Here is a 26,436-nt window from a genome sequence, read left to right as displayed (position 1 = left end):
ACCCCAGCACAGGTGACAGCAGTGCTCTGGAAGGACCCTGCAGTGAGCACTGTGGTGGATGAGGGCTGGGAATGCTGGGGAGAACTCGCCAGCACTGGGATGTGAAAACACGATATCGAGAGGAAGTGTGGGAGCGCGTTTCCACCCCGAGGGCTTTGCTGTTTGTGTCAGAACTGGGCAGACAGGGCGTCACTGGCCATGGAGCCTGGCACTGCAGCCCATGTCCCCTCCTGGCACTGCCAGCTCTGATGGATGTTGGACAGCATCCCCCAAAGAGCCGCACCGCCGCCCGGTGCCGCGGCGTCACGGAGGAAAGGGTGGGGGCGAAAAAAAAGGATGGGGGAGGTGGATACTTCCAGATCTGATGAAAAATTGTGGCTGGTTTCACAGCTCAGGAGGGGTTATTCAAGACCAGCCAGCCAGCTTCTTATTTCTTTTCAAGCTTGGAGGGGAAAAATCCTCCAACGCCTGCCCTGTTTCCGCACTCGGCTCCAAGGCACAGCCCTTTTGGCTTTAGCTTGCATGGAAAAATCCACGGTTTCTCATTGCTCTCTTTCTCTTTCTTTATGTTTTTTTCCTGCGATAAGAAGTGAAATTTAAACCGCCAAACCGTATTTCCGTCTTTCCCCCCAAGCTGGAAATATTCGGGGGAGATAGTAAAGAGTTGGTCTGTCTCTGCCCAGCCCTGGAAGATATTTTTCAGCTGATATGAAGCTCTAAACACACTGCACTTCAAAAAGGGACATTTTCCCCCCTCTCTCAGAAAACAATGGGTCAGTGGAACTGAGCTCCAAAAATATATCAGGAGTGGTGAGATAACAACATCCTCATCACTCCCAACAGTTCCTGAAGCCCTTAACTCGGAGGGATAAATTCTGCTGTTACATGCTGCCCTGACTGCCTGGGAAGGACCCCTCTCACCCAGCCCTTTCCCTCATCTCCACAGGGAAGGTCTGATGTGACCACAGAATGCTGGAATGATTTGGGTTTGAAGGGACCTTAAAGATCATCTCATTCCACCCCGTGCCATGGGCAGGGATGGCACCACTAGAGCAGGTTGCTCTTATCTGGTTATTCAGCAGTGGTGCACTTGAGCCACAGATTTTGACACAAGAGGCAAAAATTGGCTGCCTGGTTGTCTTATCCATGGAGCTGAGCCTGGGACAAGCACAGAGACAATGCTGGGAAGGAACAAGGACAGTGGGAGCAGACCACCCATCACATCACAGTGGTTTTGTACAAGCTTTACAACCCCAACAAGTTTTTAGGAGGTACTTCAGGAGAGGGAATGCAAAATCCATTCTGCATTTCCCTGGTTTAAATGCCTGCACAGGGCACTGGGATCTCTGCTGAGTGTCTCAAAGTGTCTCATTATGGTAATGAGGCTCTCTCTCCACTGACATGCTTCCTGCTCCATCTCAGTCCTATCCCTATTTAGTTTTAAATTTCTGAACCTGAAGGGAAAGGATGAAGATTTGCATTCCATTTTCGTGGCACTTTGAGTACTGCCCATGAGATTCTGGCTGCCTCCCTTCCACCTCTTCACTGATAAACAAGTCTCTTTGCTCCCATGCTCTTCACTCACTGCTCAGAAATATCAGACATGGCACACAGGATACTCTCCCTGCCTTGATTCCTAATTAGCTCTTGGATATGCAAATTTTGCATGTTTACTTCTCCTTCCATGGAAGTGACTCTAGGTAGGCTTTCAAACCCTCCTTGAGAAAGTGCTGCTTTTGTGGACAGCCCTTACCAAGAAAGGAATCATCCCAGGAAATTATTATCCTCTCTTTTTTCCATCATCACCAGCTCGTTCCTGACTTGCCACCTCCCTCTTTGGTCACTTTGATGTGCTCTTATTTGAAGGGAATAAAAAGCCCATATGACTGGCTCTGCTTGTGCAGTCCCACCAGCAGTGCTGTCTGAAATTTGGGGGGATTCCTGGGGACACTGGGGGAGTCTGTGGGGTCCCAGTGTGTCCCCAGGGTGTCTTGGTCAGGAGATCTTTGAGCAGAGTTGTTCAGTCCCCTCTTTGTAATTTAATTTAAGGCTGGGTAAGGAGAATCTACTCTTGCTGTGAGGCAGGACTGAGCTTGCCTTCAATGCAGATCCCCTACAAATTTCCTGCAGATATCCAAAATACTGAAAAGAGCAAATTCCCTGGCAACTGAAGCCATCTGTCTCAGACAACACCACTGACCTGCTTCTTTGTTATTATCAACCTGTTCATAATTAAATATCCTGTATACTGTGTGAAGCTGAGCTGTGTGATGATCCCTAACACAAAGGTGGTGGCACAGATTTTAAAGGTTGTTACGCACTGAACTCTCCTTAAACTCGTGGGCATGAAGCCTGAAAATATTTTCTGAATTTGAGAGTTGCCAGCATCAATCCCAGCAGTGCATGTATTAGCAATAATGTCACTTCTGGGTCAGTATTTGTGCTCACCCTGCACAGCAGCACGTGGGAATGTTTTGGTGATATGATTCATTGAAGGAATGTTTTTCCTTCCAGGAACAAGTGGATGACTTGCTCTTACAGTCACCTCCCTGACAGAATGGCTGTTGGCAAAAAGACAGGTGTGATTCACCTAGGAGCAACATGTCACTGAGAATTTATAATAATAACTCACACTCAGAGCATGAAATGCCAAGAAAGGGAGCAGGTGAACCAGACTAAGAAAGACTGAAAAATTGAGGTTACTCATATGGAAAATCACGTCCCTTTTCTGTGCCCACAGAGCAGAAAAGAAGCCAAGGAGACAGAAAATGCTCTGAGGAGCTCTCCAAGGCAACACAAAGGTCTGGACAACTTGATTTGGACCATGAGATTAAAGAGTCTTGATGTATTTGCATTATCCAGGAGAAACTGAAGTGATTTGCTCACACTTCATGGTGAAATACAGGAGAAGCTGTTTCTGACAGGAAACATAATCTAGCAAAGAATGGTAGAAAAATTTAATGGCTTGAAATGCTAGCTAGATAAATTTACTCTGGGAAAAAAAGCAGTAATTTTTAATAGCAAGGATATAAAACAATTGGGAAAAGCATAACTGGAGGCAGGGATTCCCCATTATTTGCAGTCCTGAGTTAATGCTGAGTGTCTGTTCAGGGAGAAACTTTTCTTTGAGTTATGGGGGAGTTGAAAAAAAAATATTGAATGAGTTGTTTAGGGCTGCAAGTGTCTATGAATCACTGTAGACAATTCAAACCTTGAAATTCCATCCCAAAACGTGGTGGGTCTTGAATATAAAAGAGTTGTAAAAATTATCTTGACACAGAGAACTTCAGACATGATAAGGGCAAGAACTATTTAAGAAACTGCTTGTCTGCTCCAGAAACTGCTTTAATTAGGAATAGCAGTGACCTTTATTCCCTGCTGTAAGATCTTTCCCTGTGCTCCACACGTGTGCTGTGATCTCTGCATTTCTGTGCATTTGATTGCACTTGGAGGCGCTGACAGTGAGTCAAGCATCCGTGTCAGGGGGTTTAATTTGAGCATAATGAAGGTTTTGCTTGTTGGGGATCATGTCAGCATTTAATTAATTACAATGAACTACACTGTTGATATTTGAGAGCAGTTAGTCTCTCCGCGCTCTCACGCCCAGCGTTGATTTCCTTTGGTGCAGCAATAATTACCCAGAGCAAACAAAGCTGGGAAGAAACAAGCACTGCAGAGGCCTCTCTGGGCCCTTCCTCACATGGAAGCTGCTGCCACTTCTGACACAGGTGTCAAGGTCTGCAAGGACCTTGAGAATGCCATGGGCAGAGCCCTGAGCAGTCATTCAGTTCCCAGCAACATTAAAGCTCCATTTTTAATTTTTTTTTTTGTGCTGCTGAGGAAGTCAATATGTGACATTCAGGGTACTGGATATATGGAAGAAATTCTTTTTTTTGTTGGTGGGGAGGCCCTGGCACAGATTTTCCAGATTTGCTGTGGCTGTTCCTGGATCCCTGGCAGTGTCCAAGGCCAGGCTGGACATTGGGGCTTGGAGCAACCTGGGATGGTGGAAGGTGTCCCAGGGCCCCTAAGGGCCCTCCAAGGAGCTGGAAAAGCAGATGTATTCATGGAAAACATCATGAAAAAGAGCTTTTCTGTTAACATGCCTTTCTCCTGGTGTGAGCTTTCCCCTCTCAATCCAGCAGAATACGAATAACCGAGATAATAAGTAAAAACCCTCAAACAACCAAAAAGCTTATTATAAATAAACATCTCCCTTTTCCTTCTCACACCTAATGCTTTCTCTGGGGACACTTTGATGATCCCCATCAAAATATTCTCTGTTCCCTCTCAGGGCAAGCAAACAGCACCTGCCAGTGACTCTGCTGTGCTTTCCTCCCTGTGGTGACATCTCACTCCCAGGGACAGATGCCAGAGGCCACAAGCTCATGTCCCAAAGAGGAAAATCAGGAAAACCCCCAAGGTTTCCTTTTCCAAAGAGGAAAAACCCCAGAGCAGCCCTGCCTGCAAGCACTTGGCAAACTCCAGTGGCACTGGAGCCCTGCAAGTTCCAGCACTGGGGGCTGGGAGGTTTTCCATGTGCTGGAAAACCATCACCAGCACTGCTGCTCCTGCTGCTGGGTGGGGGATCACCTTGTTTCTCCATTCCCTCCACAGGATTCCTCTCCCTGAGGTGTTCCCCCTGTGACCTGGTTGGGGTGAATCCCCCTGGATTTCTCTCTGCAAGGTGCTAAGGGAAATCCTTGAGGGGTGGTTCTTCCAAAAGCTGGCTGCTCTCCTCGTCACACTGGAGAGCTGGAGCTGCTCCACCTTCCAAAATTAAATTAATATTCAGAAACTAATAAAATACAAATATATCTCTGATGAATTGGCCAGGGTGCCAGTTATGAGATACAGAAGAGATGGGCTAAAAGCCTGGATGTGAAGGTGGAAAAGCAGTCAGCACAAGGCCAGGAGGGAAAGAGATGGCTCTTTTTCAGGAAATATCTGTACAAGCACTGCAGGCCAACAACCACACACATTCCTCAGTGCCAGCTCTCCAGCTGGAGCTGCAGTGCCAGGCTCATCCTGGTGGCTGGAAAGGGGATACAGGAGGCACTGAGAAACCACACAGACTGCTGAGCTGAGGAGCCAGCTGCAGCTCTGAGGGGCTTTTTGTGTCCCTGCTGGGACTGATAAAATTACTGCATCCCATTGGGAGATGCTCCAGCCAGGGGGAAGAGCCCAACATTTCTTACCAAGATAAAAACAGAGCTTTTGGGACACTAAGGGAGCCCCTTTCTCCACTGGACTCCAGAGGAAAACCGGATTTCTCCACATCCCCACTGGAGCTCCGGAGGGAAACTGCACCTTGTACAGGAGCACTGCTCCAACTGAGCCACATCTGTCACTGCAGGAGGATGCAGCCACCATGGGATGGGACTGCTGCCAACACCCTGCCTGACGGGTGTCAGGCTGTACTCTGACTGTGTCAGGGTTTGGGGTTTGTTCTTTGTAGTGCTGTATTTCTATTTTAATTTCCCTAGTAAAGAACTGTTATTCCTAATTCCCATATTTTTACCTGAAAGCCCCTTGATTTCAAAATGATAATAATTTTGGGGGAGGGGGTTTACATTCTCCATTTCAAAGAGAAGCTCCTGCCTTTCTCAGCAGACACCTGTCCTCCAAACTAAAACAGCAACTTTTCATTCTTTGTCCATATATAAGCCACACCTGATTATAAGCCGCACTTTGGGTTCGGACCAAAATTTTAGTCAAAATGGTGCGGCTTATAGTCGTGAAATTACTGTACTGCTTGCAGCCACACAACTCTTCTGCTGTTTAAAAAAGACATTGCTTTCCCAACTGAACCAAGCTCTTTAAACTTGGATGTGCCTCTGTGCATAATGGGGTGAGGCAAAAGGTGTCTGAGCTCCTGTTCCTGTGTGTGGGCACCAATTCAGAGTATTCAAGTCTTTAACTTGACTTTAAGTATTCTTAACTTAACTTTAACTTACTCTTAACTTAACTTTAAGTATTCTGTCTTTAACTTGGATATCTGGAGGTGATGCTTTCCCTTGCACCCCGGAGTGCTTTTGGATCCTTCTGTTACACTTGGAAGCCCAAATCACTTCACTCCACAGATGAATTTTCCATGAATGTGAGGCTTATTTACTTCCAAACTGCACACAGCCATGTGGCTGCCCAATCACAAATTTCTAGGGATGAGTTTTCCCAGGTGGATTTCTTTTTTCTTACTGTCCTCCCAGCTCAAAGGCTCAGATTAGCTGATAACATCTTTAATACCTATAAAAAGCAGCTCTAAAATATCAATACCCAGCCTAGTACCATGAAGCCCATGTCTGAGAAGAAAAGGAGGAGCTCCTTGTCAGGTATGAAATCGAGCCTGGAGCGATCCTGGATCCAAATAAAATCTCTTCAAGCTGTTCAACAGACGTGGCCTTATCCATGCACAGAGAAAAACATGGAAAAATGAAAGGCTAGCATGTCAACCCTGACCTGGTAAAAGAATGGGAATGTCAGCTCAGAGTCCTTCCTTGATAGCAGCACATCCATTTAAAACGGGGACAGGCTCAGAGATCCCAGTTCCATTCTCAGACAGCTGGGAGGGTGAGGATGTTGGGAGGATGGAAGGTGTGTGTTGTGTGTGTGGGAGGTTGGGATAAAGAAAGTCACTTATGGGACTGGGGAAAGGGGGGCAGCAAAGGCTGAAGTATTAATCAGGAATTGGATTTGGGGTGAATTTAATGTCACACACTCTGTACTTGCACTGCTGCAGGATGGAAAAGCTTTTCCCCTCAGTGGAAATCCATTCAGAAGTGATTTGTAGTGATGCAGATTCTGCCTGGATTACACAAAGCAGCAAAAGCAGATTTGCACACTGCAATCAGTTTCATAACATCAGGACAGCCACAAATTCCCGTGTAACAGAAATATTCCACTACATGTTCATTTTATAATTCTATTTCCTCTGATCTGAGGTCAAGGGAGGGACCAGATCATCTTTTAAGACAGTTCCCATCCCCAATCTACAATTCCACAAAGCCAGTGGCCCAAATCCCTGTGATTTCAATGTGAAAAGATGGAATTGTTAAGACTTGGTTCTTTTGAAGAATGTTTCAATCCATGCTCAGGGACAGAGCTACCTGGAAATCCAGATGTGTGGTTTTGGGGAGAATTTCAGTGTTTGATAGTTGCTTTCTTTCAAAAAACCCCAACAACAACAACAACAAAACAAAATAAAAAACCAAAAACAAAACAAAACCTAGCAACAATAAAAAATGAATGAAAATTTCTGAGGAACTATGGATTAAAAAAAAATAAATTCATAGAACCTCCTGTCTCAAGGGGGTTCCTGGGCACCTGACAAGGAAACACTTGTTAATCCATGGAGAGAACCATGCAATAGTCAACCAGCTACTAGCTGGATCTGCACTGTGGGACTGCCTGCTCTTCTCTTTCCCAAACTTCCATACCCACAGAGAGCAGAAAATGCAAAATCCTTGGCTAAGAACATTCCCTGGGCTTTCCCTGGACTGAACCACACAGGAATTCAGGCAGTGGAAATCCTGCAATCCTTGGAATTCATGAATCTGGCTATCTGGAGTGTCCTACAGCCCTCCAAAATTAACATAGTTGTAGCAGGAAGCCTTGAGGCATGGAGAAAATCCTTTCTGGAGCCAGGATGCTCAGGGCTTCCAGGTTACTGCGTTGGATCCAGGAGTCAATCCCGGGTTAGCCAAGGTTTCACTCTGGTGGCTGCATGGCAAGAAAGCCATGGAAACTTGGCATGGAAGGGCTGCCCTGGAGCTATGAGGAGTGATTGAAGTGGAGGCTGTCAAACCTTGCTTTTCCAACTGGTGTTTCCCAACAGAATCCTCCTTCATGTCCAGGGAGCTCGTAAATTCTGCATAAATGTTTCCCTCACTTTGGGCCACTGCTCCCAGGAGAGTGGCAAGTGCTCTGCAGACGTGCAGGAGGCTGAGTCCATGCCCCAAATATTGCAACAAGATCAAATGTGACTGGTTTGCATTTATTGCTGACACTGTGGAGCACTGAACCTTCTGGGATAACTCATCAATGAAGGAGGAAGGGAGAGGATGCACAGATGGATCTGTTCTCCATTCCCACTTTAACCTCTGCTTTATGGTCTTCCTTTCTTTTTTCTAGCTCCTTCCTCACACATATAACACATCATTTCCCAGCAATTTAATGCAAGAGATGCAATCAATCACCTGCAGGCAGCTAAACTGCAATTCCAGGAGCTGGAATAGCCATTTTCAGGGTTTGAAAATGCAAACAGAGGCAGGTTTGTGCTTTGCAGCAGTGTGGATACCACTAGACATTTCAGCCCTGCCCTCCTGGCTGCTGGAAGAGCCAACACTTCCCTGCTCAGCCAGGCTGGATGGGGCACCATGTTGGACACTGATTTGGAAGAACAGAAATGCTGCAAGCAATGGCAAATTGAGTCTCTTGTTCTTTTAGTGATGAGAATGGAGGACAAAATGCTTCTACTCAGGCAATTTCTCCTTCTGTTGGAAGAAAGTTCTTCCAATTATCGGAGGTGCTCAAATCATGCCTTGAAAAACGCACACTTCCAGAGATGGGGCAGCCACAGCTTTTCTGGCCCACCTGTGCCAGGGCCTCCCCACCCTCACTGTAAAAAATTTTGCCCTTAAATCCAATCTCAGCCTACACTCTTTCAGTTTAAAAACGTTGCCCCTTGTCCTGTACAGACCCTGGTGAAGAGCCTCTCTCTGTATTTCTTAAAAGCCCCCCTTAGGCAGTGGAAGGTCTCTGAGCTCTCCCTGGAGCCTTTTCTTCTCCAGCTGAACATTCCCAGCTCTCCCAGAATCTCCTGGACTCCTCTGGGCTCTCTCCAGCAGCTCCAGGACTGGACCCCAGGGCTGGAGCAGCTCTGCAGGTGAGGTCTCACCTGAGCAGGGCACAGGGGCAGAACCCCTGGGAGCAGCCCAGGCTGCTGTTGGCTTTCCAGGCTGTGCACACACATTGCTGGGCCATGTCCAGCTGCTCATCCAGCAGCACCCCAAGGGCTGCTCTCCCTTCACCCCCAGCCTGCACTGACATCTGCCCTGCCCTTGCCCTGGGCTGTGTGAACAAGATGAAAGTTGGGTGACATGAAATATTCCCCTGGGTGACAGATCAATCCAGATCCCACTGAGGGACTCCAGAGGGGTTGGACCAGCTGGGAGGTTGCTCCCTGGAGGAGACTCTGGGGTGAAGGTGGTCTCTGCCCTCCTCACAGCCTGGAACATCCAAGATCCTTTGTTGGTTCTTTTGGACCTCCCTTGTTCCCTCAGAGGGCTCCTTGTGGAACAGAGAGGTCTGCTATCAATGAGGCCAGTGAGGCAGCTGGTTGTAATCTCCTCTTTGATGTCCTGGCGCTGAGAAATCCCTGGATGCTCCCTCTGAGAGAGAGGAAACAGCCCAAGTTCCAGGCTGCACACTGTGCTCAGCCTGGGAATCTCCCAGGTCATGAACCTGCCCTGTTCCTGCTCTCCTGGGGCACTGCTGTCCCAAACCCCAACCTGAGGAGCTTTGGGTGGTGCCACCCATGCCCAGAGCACCAGAGAGAATCTGGAAATAACACTGGGAGGGATTTGTCCCTGTGCCTGATCCTGACCTGCTGCCATAAATTTATTGGTTGCCTCTTTCATTCGACAAAAACAAATTTTCACATGGAGAAAACTCCTCGAATTATTTTTGCCAAAGCAGATGAGAGAGAAAGAAAGAATTTGGAAAACAAAGGCCAAGTTTCAATATTGCAACTTTTCTAAGCAAAACTTTTCTTTTGGGATAGGGAGGAACACGCATGCCAATATACAATGACTTTATATTAAAATTTGCTCTCATTTAAGTGTATAGACCAAACCAACCCTAATCAAAACTCAATAGGAAATAGGACATTATGGGCAATTTTGAAAAAGAGGGTTTAATTTTCTTTTGGCCCAACTTTTCCCTCCCTAGATTCTAAATCTGTTGATAAAGGACCATTATGAGCCTTCTGGATTTCCCCTGGGTGCTTCCACACCCTCATTATCCAACTTTTCACTGAAAACATGCACATTTTAATGCTGGGTATTCTTCTGTGCATCTGCTGTGGTAGCCCCACAACCTAATGGTGCCCAGAGGTCAATGATTTGCACAGTTAAACTCACAAAAACGAGGAGTGAAGGCTTTGGAGTGAGGAATCACCATTTTACAATAGGAATTCCAGCTCCTACACACATGTTCCTGGATGCAATTGCAGTCCAAATATATTTTATTAGCAGGAAAAACAAATAATGAATTGTTCCCAAATGATCACATTCTTGCATTCTCTGTTGTTTTGCTGTTTGTTTGGGTTGTTTGTTTGGGTTTTTTTTTTTCTCCTGTTTGTTAATGGCAGTAAACAGCTCAATTTGCTTTTCATTTGTGGGCCTTTCGTGAGCAGTTTTGTGGACATTCCCAAATTTAATGGAAACATCTGTCAAGTGGGATGGGTTTCACTCCTTGCCAATGTTTGGGGGAATGGATGGCTTAGCACTGATGTCAGACTTGGTGGTTTCTGCTGAAATCTGCAGGGCCCAAACTCCAGTTTACCTGTGAAAACCTGCCTCAGTGTTTCTGTTCCTGCAGGGAAAGAGCAGAGAGGATAACCAAGGACAGGGTGAAAACAAGGGAAAATGTGCTATTGATGAAACTCTTCTGAGTGACCAGCAGAACTGGGACAAAACAAGATATTCAGAGTGGGACAGAGACAAACAGCCACTCAAGGAGGAAGGATTTAACCTCGAGAAGGAAGAAAATCTCTGGGTACAAAGATCTGTACAGGTACCAGGGTGACAGCAGTGGTGACCCCAATGCAAACACCTAAATTCAATGTTCAGAGCCCTTAAAAGTGCCCACAGCATTGTCTGGGTGCCTGCCACACCCTGAAAAGTTTCCTCTTCTAGGGCTGGCTCAGTCTCTCTGTCTCTTCACAAGCAAAGTGATTTCTCCTGGACTCTGACACCTTTTTCAAGGTGTGTGCTAGAGCTGCCTCCTTGATGATGCAGTCTGGACTAAAATAATCCTATGAACCTGAAATGCAGTCACTCCTGGGCTGGAGAAGAGTGTGAGGAAGGTGTTTAGAAGTGTTAAGAAATAAATAGGGAGAGAGAAAAATGGGCTTTCCCAGACCATTTTGCTGACCCTGTCCCCATGGTGACCATCAGGCAGTGCTGGAGAGGGAGGATGACTCACATCTGGCAGGGCAGCAGCATTTCTTCATCCACATTTCAGCTCTGCCTGATGGGGACCTCATGGCTTTGAGGTGTGACTCCTCCAGTGACCTGGGGAGATGTTTCCAGATGGGTTTGGAGGAAGGACTCTATAGAAAATCCCTTATGGAACAAAACAGCAGAGAAAAAGATGGGCTCAATGAAATTAACCCTGTGGTACAACCCTGAGCATGAGCTTGGGCATGGCAGGGAACAAACATTTATTTTTCAGACACTTTTCCTTGGAGATCTCTGTGGCATGACCCAGAATTATCCAAACCCAGTTTCACAGAGGCAACCACAGGGGATCCACCAACACAATCCAGGTGGTTCTCTTCTCCAGGTGGGAAGTGTGGTCTGTCAGGACCATTGCTAGCAGGCACATCAGGGTTATTGCCACACAGAACTGCTTGCCCAGACACCTATTTCTCTGCTGTACCTTCAGGAGTTTGAGTGTAAAGCACAAGGCTGGTCCCCCAAAGCACCCAAACCTAAAGGGGAGGAAATCCAGATGGATCAGTGGGGAATATCGATGGTAAAGGCAGGAGCAGTGCATTAGGTGGGATGGATTCAACAAAAAGAGGCTACAGGGGGAGAAGACCTCTAAGAAGTTGTTTGCCAGAAGGGTGAAATCCAAGGAAAGAATCTAATTACTTAAGGAAGATGACATGGACACGAAACTAAATGAATTTGCAAGGAGACAGGGATGTGTTCCCACTGCAAACAATAACATTTCCAAGAGCTGGATGCAGTAAGATGCAGAATGGCCTCTCCCAAGGCACAGCAGCAGAGCTTCAGACTGGGACACACATGAATCCCAAGAGATTTTGAATGGGATCACAACTGACCCATGGGGATCTGCAATGGAAGTCAATCCTTTCTCCAAATGTGGTGTTTGCCACCAGAGCCACAGAGGGGCACAGACAGGAGGAGAATCAGGAAAAGGGAGAAGAAGACAAAGAGCTACAAAGGAAAGAAGGCACCAGAGGGATTGCCAGTGCACCTGGTGGGATGGCAGACGTGATCATATTTCTGCAGTGCTGCTCTCCAATGCCTGAATTCTGAATTCTGAATTCTGCTGTGAGTCACCCAGCTCTGCTTCAAGCAGTAAACGCTTGGTTTTGGAGCAAATTATTTTTGTTCCATACATTAGGCTGTTAATTTAATCACCTGTGGTTTCTCTGAGTGCATGCTGAGTGTTGTGCAGTGAGTGCACAGGGAAGGAACAGACCTTTTCCAGCTGAACGTGTGGAATTCATCCTGACAGGCTGATGGCCCCATTTAATGTAAACACTCTCCACTCAGCCCCCTTCCCTCCCTGCCTTTGACTCGAGCAGCCACAGACACTGGGAAAGTTCTGTTGTGAATGTAAATACTTTCCCTTGCCCTGTCCTTGCAGCAGGAAAACGAAACCACCCACGTCCTCATTCCCCTGACCTTTGGGGGAAGTTCATGAGTCCCTCCAAGATCCATGAGAGCAGCAGCCACGCTGCCCACTGGGCTCCTTAAGGGATGCTGATGAATCCCAGAAAGACTCTGAGCATCACATGTGTTAGAAAATCATGGAATTGCAGAGTGGTTTGGGTTGGAGGGACCTTGAGAGCATCCAGCTCCAACCCCCTGCCAAGGACAGGGACAGCTCCCAGATTTCTCTGAGCCTCATCCAACCTGGCCTTGTGTGTTTCTGGTTCTCACCTCTCAGCATTAGCAGGTGGGAAAAGACTTAAAGGGACTAAAAGACTTAAAGGGAAATGCTTTGTGTGCACCACTGCTCTGTCCAACACCTTTCTGCCACCACCTGTCCTAAATGGAGAGGCCAATCTGGCAGACAAATCCATGTTTTCTATCCACTGAGAAAGTCAGTGGGGTCCTGCTTTCCTGGAGCACAGGCCAAGTGATGGAGACTGCACAAGAAATGGCCAGGTCAGACCAATAAAATCACACAAATGGCTTTTCTTCTTTTCTTCTTCTCTGCCCATCAGCAAAAATGAAGCCCTTCCTTCAGAGACTTTTATAGCTATTTCTTACTATTCCTGCACTGAAGCAAAGGTGTGCCCTTCAATACTTGGCAGCAATGTGAAGGAAGCCAGGCTGGCTCCTCTCAGGCCATCTGAGCAGGCAGCAGTGACCCCTTTATTTTAATTATCAGGCAGCAGTGACCCCTTTATTTTAATTATCAGGACACAGCTTCAATCTGCCTGTGGAAAGGTGCATCTGAGGGAAAGGTGTTGACATGCCAAGTCACCAAGCTGCAGGGCTCATCCTGAACTCCAGTTTATGGGGTAGAGAATGAAATGTTAGTTTGGGGAGGTTTCTGGATGTGTTTCACACGAGGATGTCTGGTTTTCTTTTTAATTTCTTGGAAAAGCAATCCAGGGTACAATCCAGGTCATCTGAAAGCAGACACTGAGGTTGCCTTGTACCACAGGAGATAAATGCCCTGGACATCCTGGACCCTGGATGTCCTTCTAGAAGAGCATGGAGCTTCTCTCCATCCTGTTTTGCAACCAAAACCTCACCTGGTTTCCTCATCTGCATTAGGGCTGGCACCAGGCGTATTTGAGGGTAGCAAATTGCAATCCAAGCCTGGTGAGCAATCAAGGCTCTGTAGGCATGGATAATAATGGGAGATGAGACATCCACTGCTCATAAACAGCACAGAAATCTTCACCTGTGAGTCTGATCCAAATTTCTTTGTCTACCTGCACAGCAGAATTTCTGACACTGCTGTTCTATCAGAGCCATGGATGGGGAGGGGAGCACTGATCAAGGAGGTGTTTAGGGAGGGGGATCAGGGAGGGAGTTGGTGGCAAGAGAGGGATGAGATGCAGTGGGAATTGTTCCCTTCTCCTGGGGGGCTTTCCCAGGAGAGCAGAAGATCTCTGCAACACTCCTTTGCCTAAATGCTGGCAAAACTGCAGTCTGCTGCCTGCAGACACTATGGGGTGCTCTCCTGCCTCCCACATCCATCTGGATCCGCTGCTTTGAGCTGCTCCAGACTAGAAATAACTGTTTGAACAGCCCCTGACACAGAAGAGGCTGAAGCATGTGACTAAAGGGCTTGTGCCTCATGAAGGATGGATCAGTCTGCAGAGAGCCCAGGAGTGCTGCAACTGTGTGGTGTCACTGGAAGTGGAGCACAGCATGGTTTAATCCCAAATAATCTGGTTTTTGCAAGGCAGAAGAAAGGGAGAGATGCAATATTTGGAAAATCCTGTGCTTTGTTCCTTTCTCTTTCTCATTACTGAGAAGGTGCCTGAGCCCTGGCACAGATTTCCCAGATTTGCTGTGGCTGCCCCTGGATCCCTGGAAGTGTCCAAGCCCAGGATGGAGCACCCTGGGATCCTGGAAGGTGTCCCTGCCCATGCAAGGGGAGGAATTGGATGGTTTGGGATCCATCCCAAACCATTCTGTGATTCCATAATCTCAGAGTGAGGAATACACAGAAAACAACCCCTGTGATGTAAAGTCACTCTGCTTTGTTTCCCCAAATCCCCACAAGCCCGTGGCAGGCTGCCAGCTGGACTTCACCCTGCATCCTCACAGCTTCCCAGATAATTCCTATGGAAGGAACCCTGGGAGCAGAAAGAGCTCATGGCTGAAAAACTCTTCTGGTGCAGTTTGGCAAGAGTCTCTGAGAGAACTTGGCCTCAAAGGCTGGGGTTCAAAAGCTGGAAGCTGCTCTGAACCCAAGTCCTCTGCTCTCCAAGCAGGACATGGTGCCACCACTGCTGTGTTTTCTGTGTTCCCCATGCCCTTCCAAATTGCATTTCTGAGGAAGGAACACAGGTGTCAGGTCCCCTGCTGGGCACTCAGGTGAGAGGGCAAGAAATAACTCCATAGGGACTCAAAAGTGAGGCCCTGGACTTTGGGGTCAGTGCCCTCCACGATCCCTGCCATTACTCATGAGCTGTTTCTCAGCGATTTTTGGAGCTGCTCTGAGGAAACTTGAGCTGGAAAACAGCCAGGGATGAGATGTGACACAAGCCCACAGTGCTGGTGACATCCTCCCCTCAGCAATGCCTGGCTCCACATTATCATCCCCCTGCTGAGATTGCTGTCCCTGCCCTGGTCCTGCTGCCCTCTTGCCTCATTGCCACAAAGATCCCCCATTCATCACTGTCTCTATGCTACAAACCATCAATTTTAGGCTTAGGATATGATTTTCCCTACTTCCAAACAAGTTTATTTTTTATCTTTTTCCCACCTAAATGCTTTCACCAAGGTCTTGCCCTGTCTCCTGGACTGAGCTCTGGCACAGCTCTTCCAGCAAAGTCTGGGGCCAGATTCTTGTGCAGTGGGGGCTATTCCCTGCTCAGTGTTTGCAGAAATTAATCCTTTAATTGGAGATCTCTTGCAGGGCTGCCTTATGGCTGGTTTTTTTTCCCATCATGGACATTTTTTGGAGGGTTTGCAGCTTTGGGTTTCTCAGCAGTTGCAGTCTTGCATTGCAAGAGCCTTGCAGGGGAATACAGCCAGGAATTCTTTAATTCAGGACAGGGAAACCCCCGTGATTTGGGGGAAAATACAGATCCCATTAACCATGACAAACAAACAAACTCCTGGACACAAGAGGAGCAAGTTTGATTCCATGTCCTCAAACCAAGTGGCATCAACAATCCCATGTTCCTACAGTTCCAGGCACATTTCTTGGGCAGATTTGTGCTGGAAAGAGCTGTCTGGGGCCAGTGCTGTATTCCCTATCTCCTGCTGATCTTCTTTAACTGAATGCCATCAATCTGATCACTGTGAACAACAGGAAAGGCAGCTTGGAATCCCTTGTTGATGTTTCTTTTTTAATTTTTCTTTTTCCCAGCTACTGGAGGGGGTAAAAGCAAAAGTTGCTTTTCTGGGGCCTTAATGACTGAGCTGTGAATTGCCTCAGGTTGGAAACTGCCCAGGAGGAGGAAATGCCCTCTCTTGATCAAGCTGGCAGCTGGGTTTGTGCCACCAGATCTGGTGGTTCTTGGGCTTGGCTCCAAAGGCATCAGCTACGAGCTCTGTTGGAGAAAAGCTATTCATTAGGAGCAGCTAAAAACCATCTCCTGTTCCAGCCTCTCCATTAATCCATCCCTGGGCTGATCTCACCCATAAATCATGGAGCAAGGAGAAGTTCAGTCTTCTGTTTCCATGTGACAGTTCCATAGAGCACCAAATCAGAGAATGCAGGGCAGGCAGAAGCAGAATCAGGCAATCACAGAGCCATTAAGGATGGAAAACCCCTCTGAGACCACAAAGTCCAACAATTCCAAGTGCCACATCCACATGGCTTTTAAATCCCCTAGGGGTGGGGATTCCACCACTGCCTGGGCAGCCTTTGCTGGTGCTTGGCAACCCTTTCCATGAAGGAATTCTTCCTAAACATCATCCTAATCAGTGAACAAAGCTGATTCACTGGAATCATAGAGCCAATACAGCAAGTTATCCCATAAGGAATGATGGAAATAAATCTCCTGCTTTGTACCTGCAAGGATAGAGACCCCAAGAAACAAACTCTGCCTTGTCATCTTTCACAGGTTTGTCCATCTCATGTTGTCTGACATTTGGGAGAACAAACTCAGCTTGTTACAGAGACACAGAATGGAAAATTTCACCTGATGGATCATGTTTGACACCAGGAACTGGGACTTTATCCCATAATACTAAAAGGTGCTATCAGCCCTGCCTAGAATACAGCACAGTAATCACAGCAGGTAAAACTATTAATACATCAGAAGATAATTCAAGTTGCTTTCCCAAGGAAATTAATTTATTTTGTTAAATATAATAAACCCATCAAATCCAGCTTAATATAGATGAATTTACTGTTATGTGGTGTATTCTGGTATTGGTTCCAAAACTCCTGCTGAGAGATTTTGTAACATTTTGCTTGCTGAATCCCAGTAGTTTCAAGTTTTTCAGGATCTATTTTTTCCCTGTTTGTGGAACACTCCTTATAGCAACTGCCTGGAGATGCGTCAGGACTCTGCCATATAAAAATGGACATTTGGCTTTAAATAGTTTTATTTGGTGGTGTAGAGGGTGGACTGGAAGCAGAATAATCCCTTACACAAGTCATGGAATATCTGGGTCCTGCTCCCAATCACTGCAGAAGCAAGAGCAGATGTTCAAATTTGTGTGTCCAAATCATTAACTGAGATCCAGAATGTTAAAACAGCAAAAAGCACTGAGCCCCTCTGCCCACCTCTGGTTTCCCACACAGGTAATGGGTAGGAAACACTTGGGCTCCAAATAATTGCATTTGGCTGATTATTTCCAAACAAACATGGAGTGTTTCCCTGTTTTTCTCCACCCTGGTGTCTTCTGCACTCAGGCACGTGGAGGGAATCAACACTGTCTAACACTTTGGCTGCATAAATTCCTCATAGGCTTGTAGTCCATGTGCCTACTCATAATTCTCTCCTGCAGGATGGAAATGTGTTTTCCATGGAGGGAAACCCAGCTCCCAGGCTGTTTTTCTGCTCCGTTTCTCTAGAGAGACACGATCCCTGCAGGTGAATCCACAGTTCCCCCAGTGCTGTCCCAGTGGGCTGCACATCCCCACGTGTCCCTGTGCTGCTCCCACTGCACACATCCCCGCTGTCATGCCCCAGGAATGACACTCTGGCAGCTACACAGCCCTGATGCTATTGCACGAGAAAAAGAGAAGCAGAAATCACATCTGAGGGCTCCTGAAGCAAAAGCAACAGTTTTCAGGAAAAACAATGGATTTCCCTTCACTTTAAGGCTTTAAGAATAGTCTTGAAGTGGTTCAGGAATGGTTTTGTGCCAAGTGTTCTCTTCTTGAGAAAGGGAGATGAGCCTGGAAGATCCGTCTATCCATCCATCCATCCATCCATCCATCCATCATCCATCCATCCATCATCCATCCATCATCCATCATCCATCCATCATCCATCCATCCATCATCCATCCATCATCCATCCATCCATCATCCATCATCCATCCATCATCCATCCATCCATCATCCATCCATCATCCATCCATCATCCATCCATCCATCATCCATCCATCCATCCATCATCCATCCATCATCCATCCATCCATCATCCATCCATCATCCATCCATCCATCATCCATCCATCATCCATCCATCAATCATCCATCAATCCATCCATCCATCCATCATCCATCCATCATCCATCCATCCATCCATCATCCATCCATCATCCATCCATCCATCCATCATCCATCCATCAATCATCCATCCATCATCCATCCATCATCCATACATCCATCCATCCATCATCCATCATCCATCCATCCATCCATCCATCCATCCATCATCCATCCATCCATCATCCATCCATCATCCATCCATCATCCATCCATCATCCATCCATCCATCATCCATCCATCCATCATCCATCCATCATCCATCCATCATCCATCCATCATCCATCCATCAATCATCCATCCATCATCCATCCATCATCCATCCATCCATCCATCCATCCATCCATCCATCATCCATCATCCATCCATCATCCATCATCCATCCATCAATCATCCATCCATCCATCCATCCATCCATCCATCCATCCATCCATCCATCCATCCATCCATCTATCCCCTATAATTTAATTAATTTATGGTAATTTGGCATGACTCAATGATGGGAACATCCTGTGGTGCCTCCTTCCTGGATGATGTTCAACAAATCCAACCACAGCTTGGCACCAGCAGCTTTGGAGGCCCTGTGTCTTTGCTGGTGTTTTTAATCAATGTATGGTTCCTGTGAACCAGGACCAACAGAGAACATGTGGCAGATGGTATGGTTCATCCCAACTGCTCTTGTTCCACTTTGATCTGATGCTCTGGGCCATAGATAATTATTCCAAAGCAATTTGCATTCCTTTCTCTACGTCAGTTCTGCCACTTTCACCACAACTCAGAAAATTCCAGGAGATACAAGGAACTGCCCTGACAATCACAGTAATTAAATGTACTTTTATCCTTCTACTATCAAATCACCTTTTTTATTCTGTGCACAGCAACACCAAAGAAGTTTGGGTTTTCCCTGGGATTGTGTCTTGTGGTAGATTTTTAGCACTTTCTGATGTCTAACATGCTCTGAACCTTCCTTCTGTGAAAGAGAGTTCAGTCCTTCACCCATCTGTCCATTTTTATAAGAATTTGAGGTATTAGAGCACTTTCAGCACTTTTTAAAATGTGACTGGGTTGATGATGGGCTGCATCCAAAGCAGTGTGACCAGGTCAGGAGAGGGGATGGGGCTCAGAGCCCCCTGCTTTGGTGGAAAGTGTCCCTGCCCGTGGCAGGGGCTGGAATGAGATGAACTTTCAGGTCCCTCCCAGCCCAAACCATCCTGTGATTCTATCATGAAAGGGTTCATCAGGGGGTGAGTTCATTATTATCACAGGGTGCTAAGCCCTGTTTCTATTAGGAAACCATGCTAAATGCTCTTTTATCAGAGTAGAATTAGATCTACATTTCTAGCAGAACATTTTTGGTCTCAGATGAAATGTGCTTTCACAGTATTTTCCCCATCATTTATTTTACAAGTGGCACTTCCTGAAGCTGAGCACAGCTACGGCTCTGCAAAACACTTTGTGAAAGGGCTCCTGCCCTATGTCAAACAGCAACTAAAAATATCTTTATATTTTGGCTTGAAGGAGACTTTCAGAGCCTGGCTGCTGTAGCAGCTGCCTTTCCTTAAGGGTGAGGGTGGAAAAGCCAGTTGTGTTTTTCTGAATCATATCTGGAAATGGGCAGCAGCTTCCACTGCAAGCACAGCAAGTCACCAACCCAGGGCAGGCATTAGACTGCCAATTTGGAGGGTTTTACCCACACCCAGGGATCTCTTCAGGCTTTCCTTGCCTGGGTAACCTGCTGCTTGTGGATGGGCAGGGTGAAAGGGAGCCTGGGGTTGTGGCCTTCACCCTTGTGTGCCACTAACTGCAGTGTTTTCTCATACCAGTCTTGATTTCTGACCAAATCCAAAGAATAACCAACATGGGAGCCACTATGGGAGCCCAGACTAGAACATGCTTAAAGAACACAGGCCACTGAGGTACATAAATCACATGCTGGGTACCAGCTGGTCCATCCTTGGTCCCAAGGAATGGCTGATCCTCCCAGATCCTTCTGAGGGTGATGGAGAAGGTCTTGAGCTCCACTCCTGGCATGGTCCTGAGGACCCACACTGACTTCAGGTGCTCCCCAGCTGAAGAGTGATGGGAATCAGGCCTCCATCCCTCCTCCTGCTCTTATTACATCCTCCTGCACCAGGTCTGAGAAGCAGGTGACTGTCTGCCTGTAGGGGGTTCTGGGTCCCTGACCACCTGGCACAGGTGTGCTACTGCAAGGACAATCCCAGCTTTTAACAAACCTCACTTTTAAAAGGAGTTTCCATTAGCAGAAGAGCCAGTGAAGCCTCTATAGACTCACAGAATTGTTAAAGTTGAGAAAGCCCTCAGAGATCATTGAGTAAAAAATCCTGATTAGGATCTATCCCACTTTTCTGCAAACACCTGCAGTGCAGACACCATCAGCTCAAGAGTTGTGCCTGGATGTTTTTGTAGTCAGAGAATCATGCTATGATTTGGGTGGGAAGGGACCAGCAACACCACCCATGCCATGGGCAGGGACACTTCCCCCCATCCCAGGGTGCTCCAACCTGGCCTTGGACACTGCCAGGGATCCAGGGGCAGCCACAGCTTCTCTGGGCACCTTGTGCCAGGGCTCAGCACTCTCACAGGGAGGAATTTCTTCCCCATATCCCACCTAACCCTGCCTCTGTTAGTTTAAAACCACTGCCCTTTGTCCTATCACTTTCTGCCCACATAAGAAGTTGTTCTGCCCCCTTTTATGAGCCTCCTCTTGGCACTAAGGATTCCCTGGAGCCTTCTCCTCTCCAGGTGAGCACCCCCAGCTCTCCCAGCCTGGCTCCAGAGCAGAGGGGCTCAGCCCTTGGAGCATCTCCATGGTCTGAGACAACACAGGGAGATGAAGCCTGTGCTACAAACCAGCCTTAAACATCTCTGAAAAGTCTCCAGTTCAATTCTCTGGGCAGGTGTTTGCTCAGGGAACAGAATCCCTGCCACAAACCCCAAATCCACCTCCCAGCATCCCCAGAGAACAGCCTGGGAGGGCTCCTCTGCTCTCCACACTCCACCTAAACACACCAGGATTTCATCCTGGCTTGAACAACTCACTGCTAAAGACCCTCATTAGCCACAGAAGCTGTTAAAAGCCATTTAAACTCCTGGTGAGAGCATCCCGTGCTAGCTCAGGGACTGTGATCACACACCCAACAGGGAGTTAAATCACTCAGCTGATAAACAGACTGTGGTGGTATCAGGGAGTTTGAGCTGATTTAAAGAAAAAAATCATTGTAGATTATTGGAGCACGGAGAAATGCCTGAGAGCATTTAGCACGTACATAGCTCTTTAATTTGAAATTTTGGGTTATTTCAGCTTTTCAGCACTGGTGTGATGAATATTACTGCTGTGTAACTAATGTGGGAGCTGCCCTGCAGAAGGGACAAGGATGTGTGCAGACTCAGAGACACAAGGACGCAGTGAGTACGGAAGTTTCTGAGTGCTGGAGAACTTTGAAGTGGAGCTGAGGGTCTTTTGTCACTTGAAAAATTTAATTTTACTAAAAATTTTAATCAGACATCGGTGAACAGTGTGACTCAACGATGACTTCTTGCAAATTCATGTGAAAGGGAGGAAAAAAAGAAGTCAAAATGTTTGGGTATTTTCTGAAGAAAACAGATCACTTACTCATTTCACTTTGATGCAATTTGAAGGCTCATTTTGAAATGTCTGAATTTTAATAAATTCCCATTTACTCTTAAGTTGAAACAATACATTACTCTTCAATTGAAAGTTATTTTGTTTTTCATGGGAGTTTCACTTTCATTTAAAATGTGTATCAATATCATTTTCAGTTGGTCCTGAATTCTTTCACCTAATTTTGTCTAATGAAATAAATAAAACCTATTCTACTTTACCACTTACACTTTCTTTTATAGCAGACTTGGCCCTAGCATGTTTCAGCTTGTGGATTTACAGTAAAATTTTCTGATTTCTGCAAGTTACAGACCTGTCTCCTGAGTTGTAAAATCCAAGATAAGAATTTTCTGTTCCCTTCTTGACAGCATTGAACAATTTTCATATTAGAATAGGAAATTGCAATTAATTAAGGGGGAGGGGGTGGGAAATATTTTGTAGTCATAAAATAAATGAACTTTTGCTGTGTTTATACTATACATAGAATATAGCAGGAAGTCAAGATCAAAGCTGCATTTGTAAAAGACTTGGCCAGTTGTGTGCTTGGTGAAAGCAAATAGGTTCATGGGAGGTACCTAAGAATGAAGCTTGGATTTTTAGCTGTGCCTCCTTTGACTTCTCTGAATTACATCAGCAGACAGCTGGCTCGAGGATTTTGAGGCAGGACAGATATGGTAAAACAAAATAAAATATTTTTTTTTCTGCTGAGAAGAATTTGCCTGAAGTTTCTTCTCTATTTCAAAGCACTGGGAGTAACTCAGAGGAACAAAATCCTGATTTCCAGCTTCATTAGCTGGAAGGTTGTCAGGTTGGAGCCAGACAATCTTTAAAGTCCCTTCCATCCCAGATCATTCAGTGATTTCATGATTTTAAGGTGTCAAGGTGCAGATGAGGTTTGGAGCAGGTTCCAAGGCAGTATCAGAATGAGGCTTCTCAGAGAGCTCAGCCTTCAAGTTCTGGCATCTCCCCGAGCCCCACAATCCCCAAACTGTTTATTTGCAGGTTGCACCACCTCCCCTCCATTCCCCACAACACACCTGATCACTGAAAGGGAAACTGAGGCACGGTCAAATGGGATAATTCATCCCGAGTCTTGGAGAGAGAGGAGCTCAGTCCAGCCTTACTGCTCCCTGCCTGAGTTAAACCATCAACTGCAACACTCCCACAGGGTGAAAACTCCTCCCAGCAACGATTTCACCCCTGCTCAAACAGAGATAGAGCTGAGCCAAACCCCCCAAACCCCACCCTCAGCCCCAGGGAGACACTGGAGCAAAGAGGCAGCAGACAGCAGCATGGTGAGAGCAGACACACAGCCCTGATTCATCACTCCAGGGACACCTCAGCACCCGGGGCACCATCGATCCCAGGGGATTATCCCTCTGCAGGGTGTGCCACAGCCCTGGGCTCCTGCTGTCCCTGGGGACACAGCCCAGGGAAACAGCCCCAGTGCTGGAGGGAGCTCAAAGCCTCAGCAGGTCAAAATCTGTCCCGCAGTCACGATGCTGTTCCCACTGACTTGAGAAGCAGCCCCGAGCAAGAGGATTTGAAAAACCCTGAGAAAAAATGCAGCCCCAGCTGTAATGAATGCTCCCCGGCTGGTGGGACACAAATCCCCCATGGGCTGTGGGACACGTGGGTCCCAGCTGGCAGATGGAATGACAGACCTCTGCTTCGCTCAGCTCCGTGCAAAGGCTGCTGCTGCTACTCGGGAATTATTGTAATCTCCTTCTTCCCAGCTCCAGGTTGAGCTAGAGCGTCGCAGAGGGTTAATCAGGTCCCCTGAGCTGGGTGCCTGCTGTCAGGATGAGGAGCCCTGCACATCCTGGTCACTGGTGCTGGAAGGGGATGTTGTTTTGGGCATCACACGTCCCTGGTGGGCTCTGTGCCTGCTCAGCCTCCCCTGCACGCAGGGGGGAGCATCCTTTGCACGAACAACTTGCCAAAACTTTAGAGCACAACTCGTGAGACAACCCTAAACGAGCACTGCAGCAGGGCCACAGCTCCTGGGGGTGGTGGATCAGTCCTGGAAAACCACACGGGATCTTCACCCATCGTCCTCATGGATAATATGGATAATATGGATAATATCCAGGTCCCTGCACAACAACAGCAACCCGGGAAGTCAAGATTTTTGCTTCAGGCTCTGACACACTCCTTGGAGGGCTAAAACTCAGTTCCAACAGAGGTGGACCCACAGGGGCATATCCAGGAGCAGTTCCCAAACTGGGAGAATGAGAAAACAGTGAAACTGTTTGGGGAGCCTTAAGAAAGCTCTGTTTGAAACAGAGCTGCTTCCTCCTTAGCCTGAACTTCGTTAGTTAAAATGCTGAATGCAGAATGAATTAATTAAAGCAATTAGTATGCTGCTATTTTATTCATTTGCTATCTACTTTGATTGATTATACGACTTTGCTTAATAAATATTGAGTAAGTGTTAATTAATTGAATTAATTAATCGCCGGTTTATTCATCTATCAGTCACCTATCCCTCATTTCCATGCATGAGTTGTGTCCTGAAAAGTTTGTCCCAAGGAGCAGGTCCCCAGGCAGCAGAGCTGGGATGGGGTCACTTACCAAAGGGCAGGATGAAGAAGAAGGGGAACCAGCAGAGGATGAAAACACCCACGACGATGGCGAGAGTCTTGGCCGCTTTTTTCTCGCGGGAGAACTTGAGGAGCCGCACGGAGAGGGAGCTCCTGAAGTTGTGGCCCTTGTTGCGGGTGCTGGAGAGAGGCTCCTCCAGCACGCTGCGGCAGTGGATGCGCAGCACCACCTCCATGGACTTGTTCCTCTCCTTCTTGACCCCTGCCTCCAGGCTCCGCGTGGTCCGCCTGGCCACCACGTAAATCCTGAAGTACATCACCAGGATGACCATGAGGGGCAGGTAGAAGGAGAAGAGGGAGGAGAACAGGGCATAGCCCGGCTCCTCCGTGATGCTGCAGATGCTCTCGTCCGGCGGCGGCGGCTCCTTCCAGCCCAGCAGCGGCCCGATGGAGATGACCATGGACGAGAGCCACACCACCACGAGGATGACCCCCGCCTTCCTCTCGGTCATGATGGTGGGGTACTTGAGGGAGTACTTGACGCCGATGTACCTGTCCACGGAGATGATGCACAGGCTCATGATGGAGGCAGAGCAGCATAGCACGTCCACCGCTGCCCAGATGTTGCAGAAGATGCGCCCGAACACCCAAAAGCCCAACACCTCCAGCGTGGCCGAGAAGGGCAGCACGGTGGTGCTGAGCAGCAGGTCGGCGATGGCCAGGTTGACGATGAAGTAGTTGGTGACCGTCTGCAGGTGCCGGTTGCAAGCCACCGAGAGGATGACCAGGATGTTCCCCACGATGGCCGAGAGGATGAAGACGGCCAGGAAGACCCCGACGCCCACCGCCTGCACATCCAAGGCGAAAGTCAGCGTGGTGCCGTTGCCCTCGGGGGTCTCCTCCCCTTGCAGCCCCCAGGACCGGTTGGCAGCGCTCTGGCTGCCTTGTCCCGTCCGGTTCCCACTCAAGCTGCCATTGCTCAGCTCGGGGAAAGTCATTGTAGAAAAAGTCCGGGCTCCATTGAGGGCGAGGAGAAAGCGGTGCCGAGGCGCAGCTCCCCCGGCATGATCCCCGGCTGGCAAGACGCGCTCCGCACCTCGCTCCCCCGGCCGGGGTGGAGAGATGGAGGGATGCAGGGATGGGGAGGGAGAGGGATGGGGAGAGAGAGGGAGGGAGGGAGGGAGGGCAGGACACGCTGCGCGGCGCCCCCCGCCCGCTTCACGCCGTCCGTCCGCGCTGCCCCCCGTCCCCTCTGTCCCTTCTGTCCCCGCTGTCCCCGCTGTCCAGCCCCGCTCGGCCCGCCCGGGGGGGCAGCGCGGTCAGAGCCCCCCCGGCCCCTCGCATGCTCCGGGGGCTGCGCTGGGCACGGCCGGCAGCGCCCGGCGGCTCCGCGGCTTCGCGCTCCGAGCGGCGGCGGCAGCGGGAGGGGCGGACGGGCCGGGGCGGGCGGGACCCCGCGCGTCAGGTGCGGGGAGGAGGAGGAGGAGGAGGAGGAGGAGGAGGAGGAGGAGGAGGAGGAGGAGGAGGCGGCAGCGCTGCTTTGCAGGACGAGGCGGGACCGGGGCAGAGCGAAGCCGGCAGCAGAGCAGGCGGGGAGAGATGATGGAGGGGGTCCAGCAGAGATGATGATGGAGGGGGTTCAGGCTGGAGGAGGATGGAGGGGGTTCAGGCGGGAGGAGGGGAGGATGATGGAGGGGGTTCAGGCGCGCTCTGGGAGGAGGCAGCCCCGGGAAGGTCTCGCAGCACTGGGGTCCATCCCCAGGAGGATCACTCACTACTGGGGTCAATCCCCGGGGTCACTCAGCTCGGGGGTCCATCCCCAGGAGGATCACTCATCATTTGGGTCCATCCCCCGGGGTCACTCATTGCTGGTGTCCATCCCCCGGGGTCACTCATCACTGGTGTCCATCCC

At 48.3% G+C, this 26,436-nt stretch overlaps 1 protein-coding gene across 1 annotated transcript in view; it reads right to left on the bottom strand.

The window, feature by feature from the left end:
* Positions 1-25,697, bottom strand: part of ADRA1D (adrenoceptor alpha 1D) — a 35,625-nt gene extending 9,928 nt beyond the window's left edge. The window contains exon 1 of the mRNA XM_033061341.2: positions 24,556-25,697. Coding sequence (XP_032917232.1) covers positions 24,556-25,522 — 967 coding nt within the window. The 5' untranslated portion in view covers positions 25,523-25,697. The remainder of the gene's footprint in view (positions 1-24,555) is intronic.
* Positions 25,698-26,436: the final 739 nt, after the last annotated feature.

Source organism: Catharus ustulatus, chromosome 5, assembly GCF_009819885.2.
Source record: "Catharus ustulatus isolate bCatUst1 chromosome 5, bCatUst1.pri.v2, whole genome shotgun sequence".
Classification (NCBI taxonomy): Eukaryota; Metazoa; Chordata; class Aves; order Passeriformes; family Turdidae; genus Catharus; species Catharus ustulatus.
This window is presented reverse-complemented; position numbering and strand designations above follow the sequence as displayed.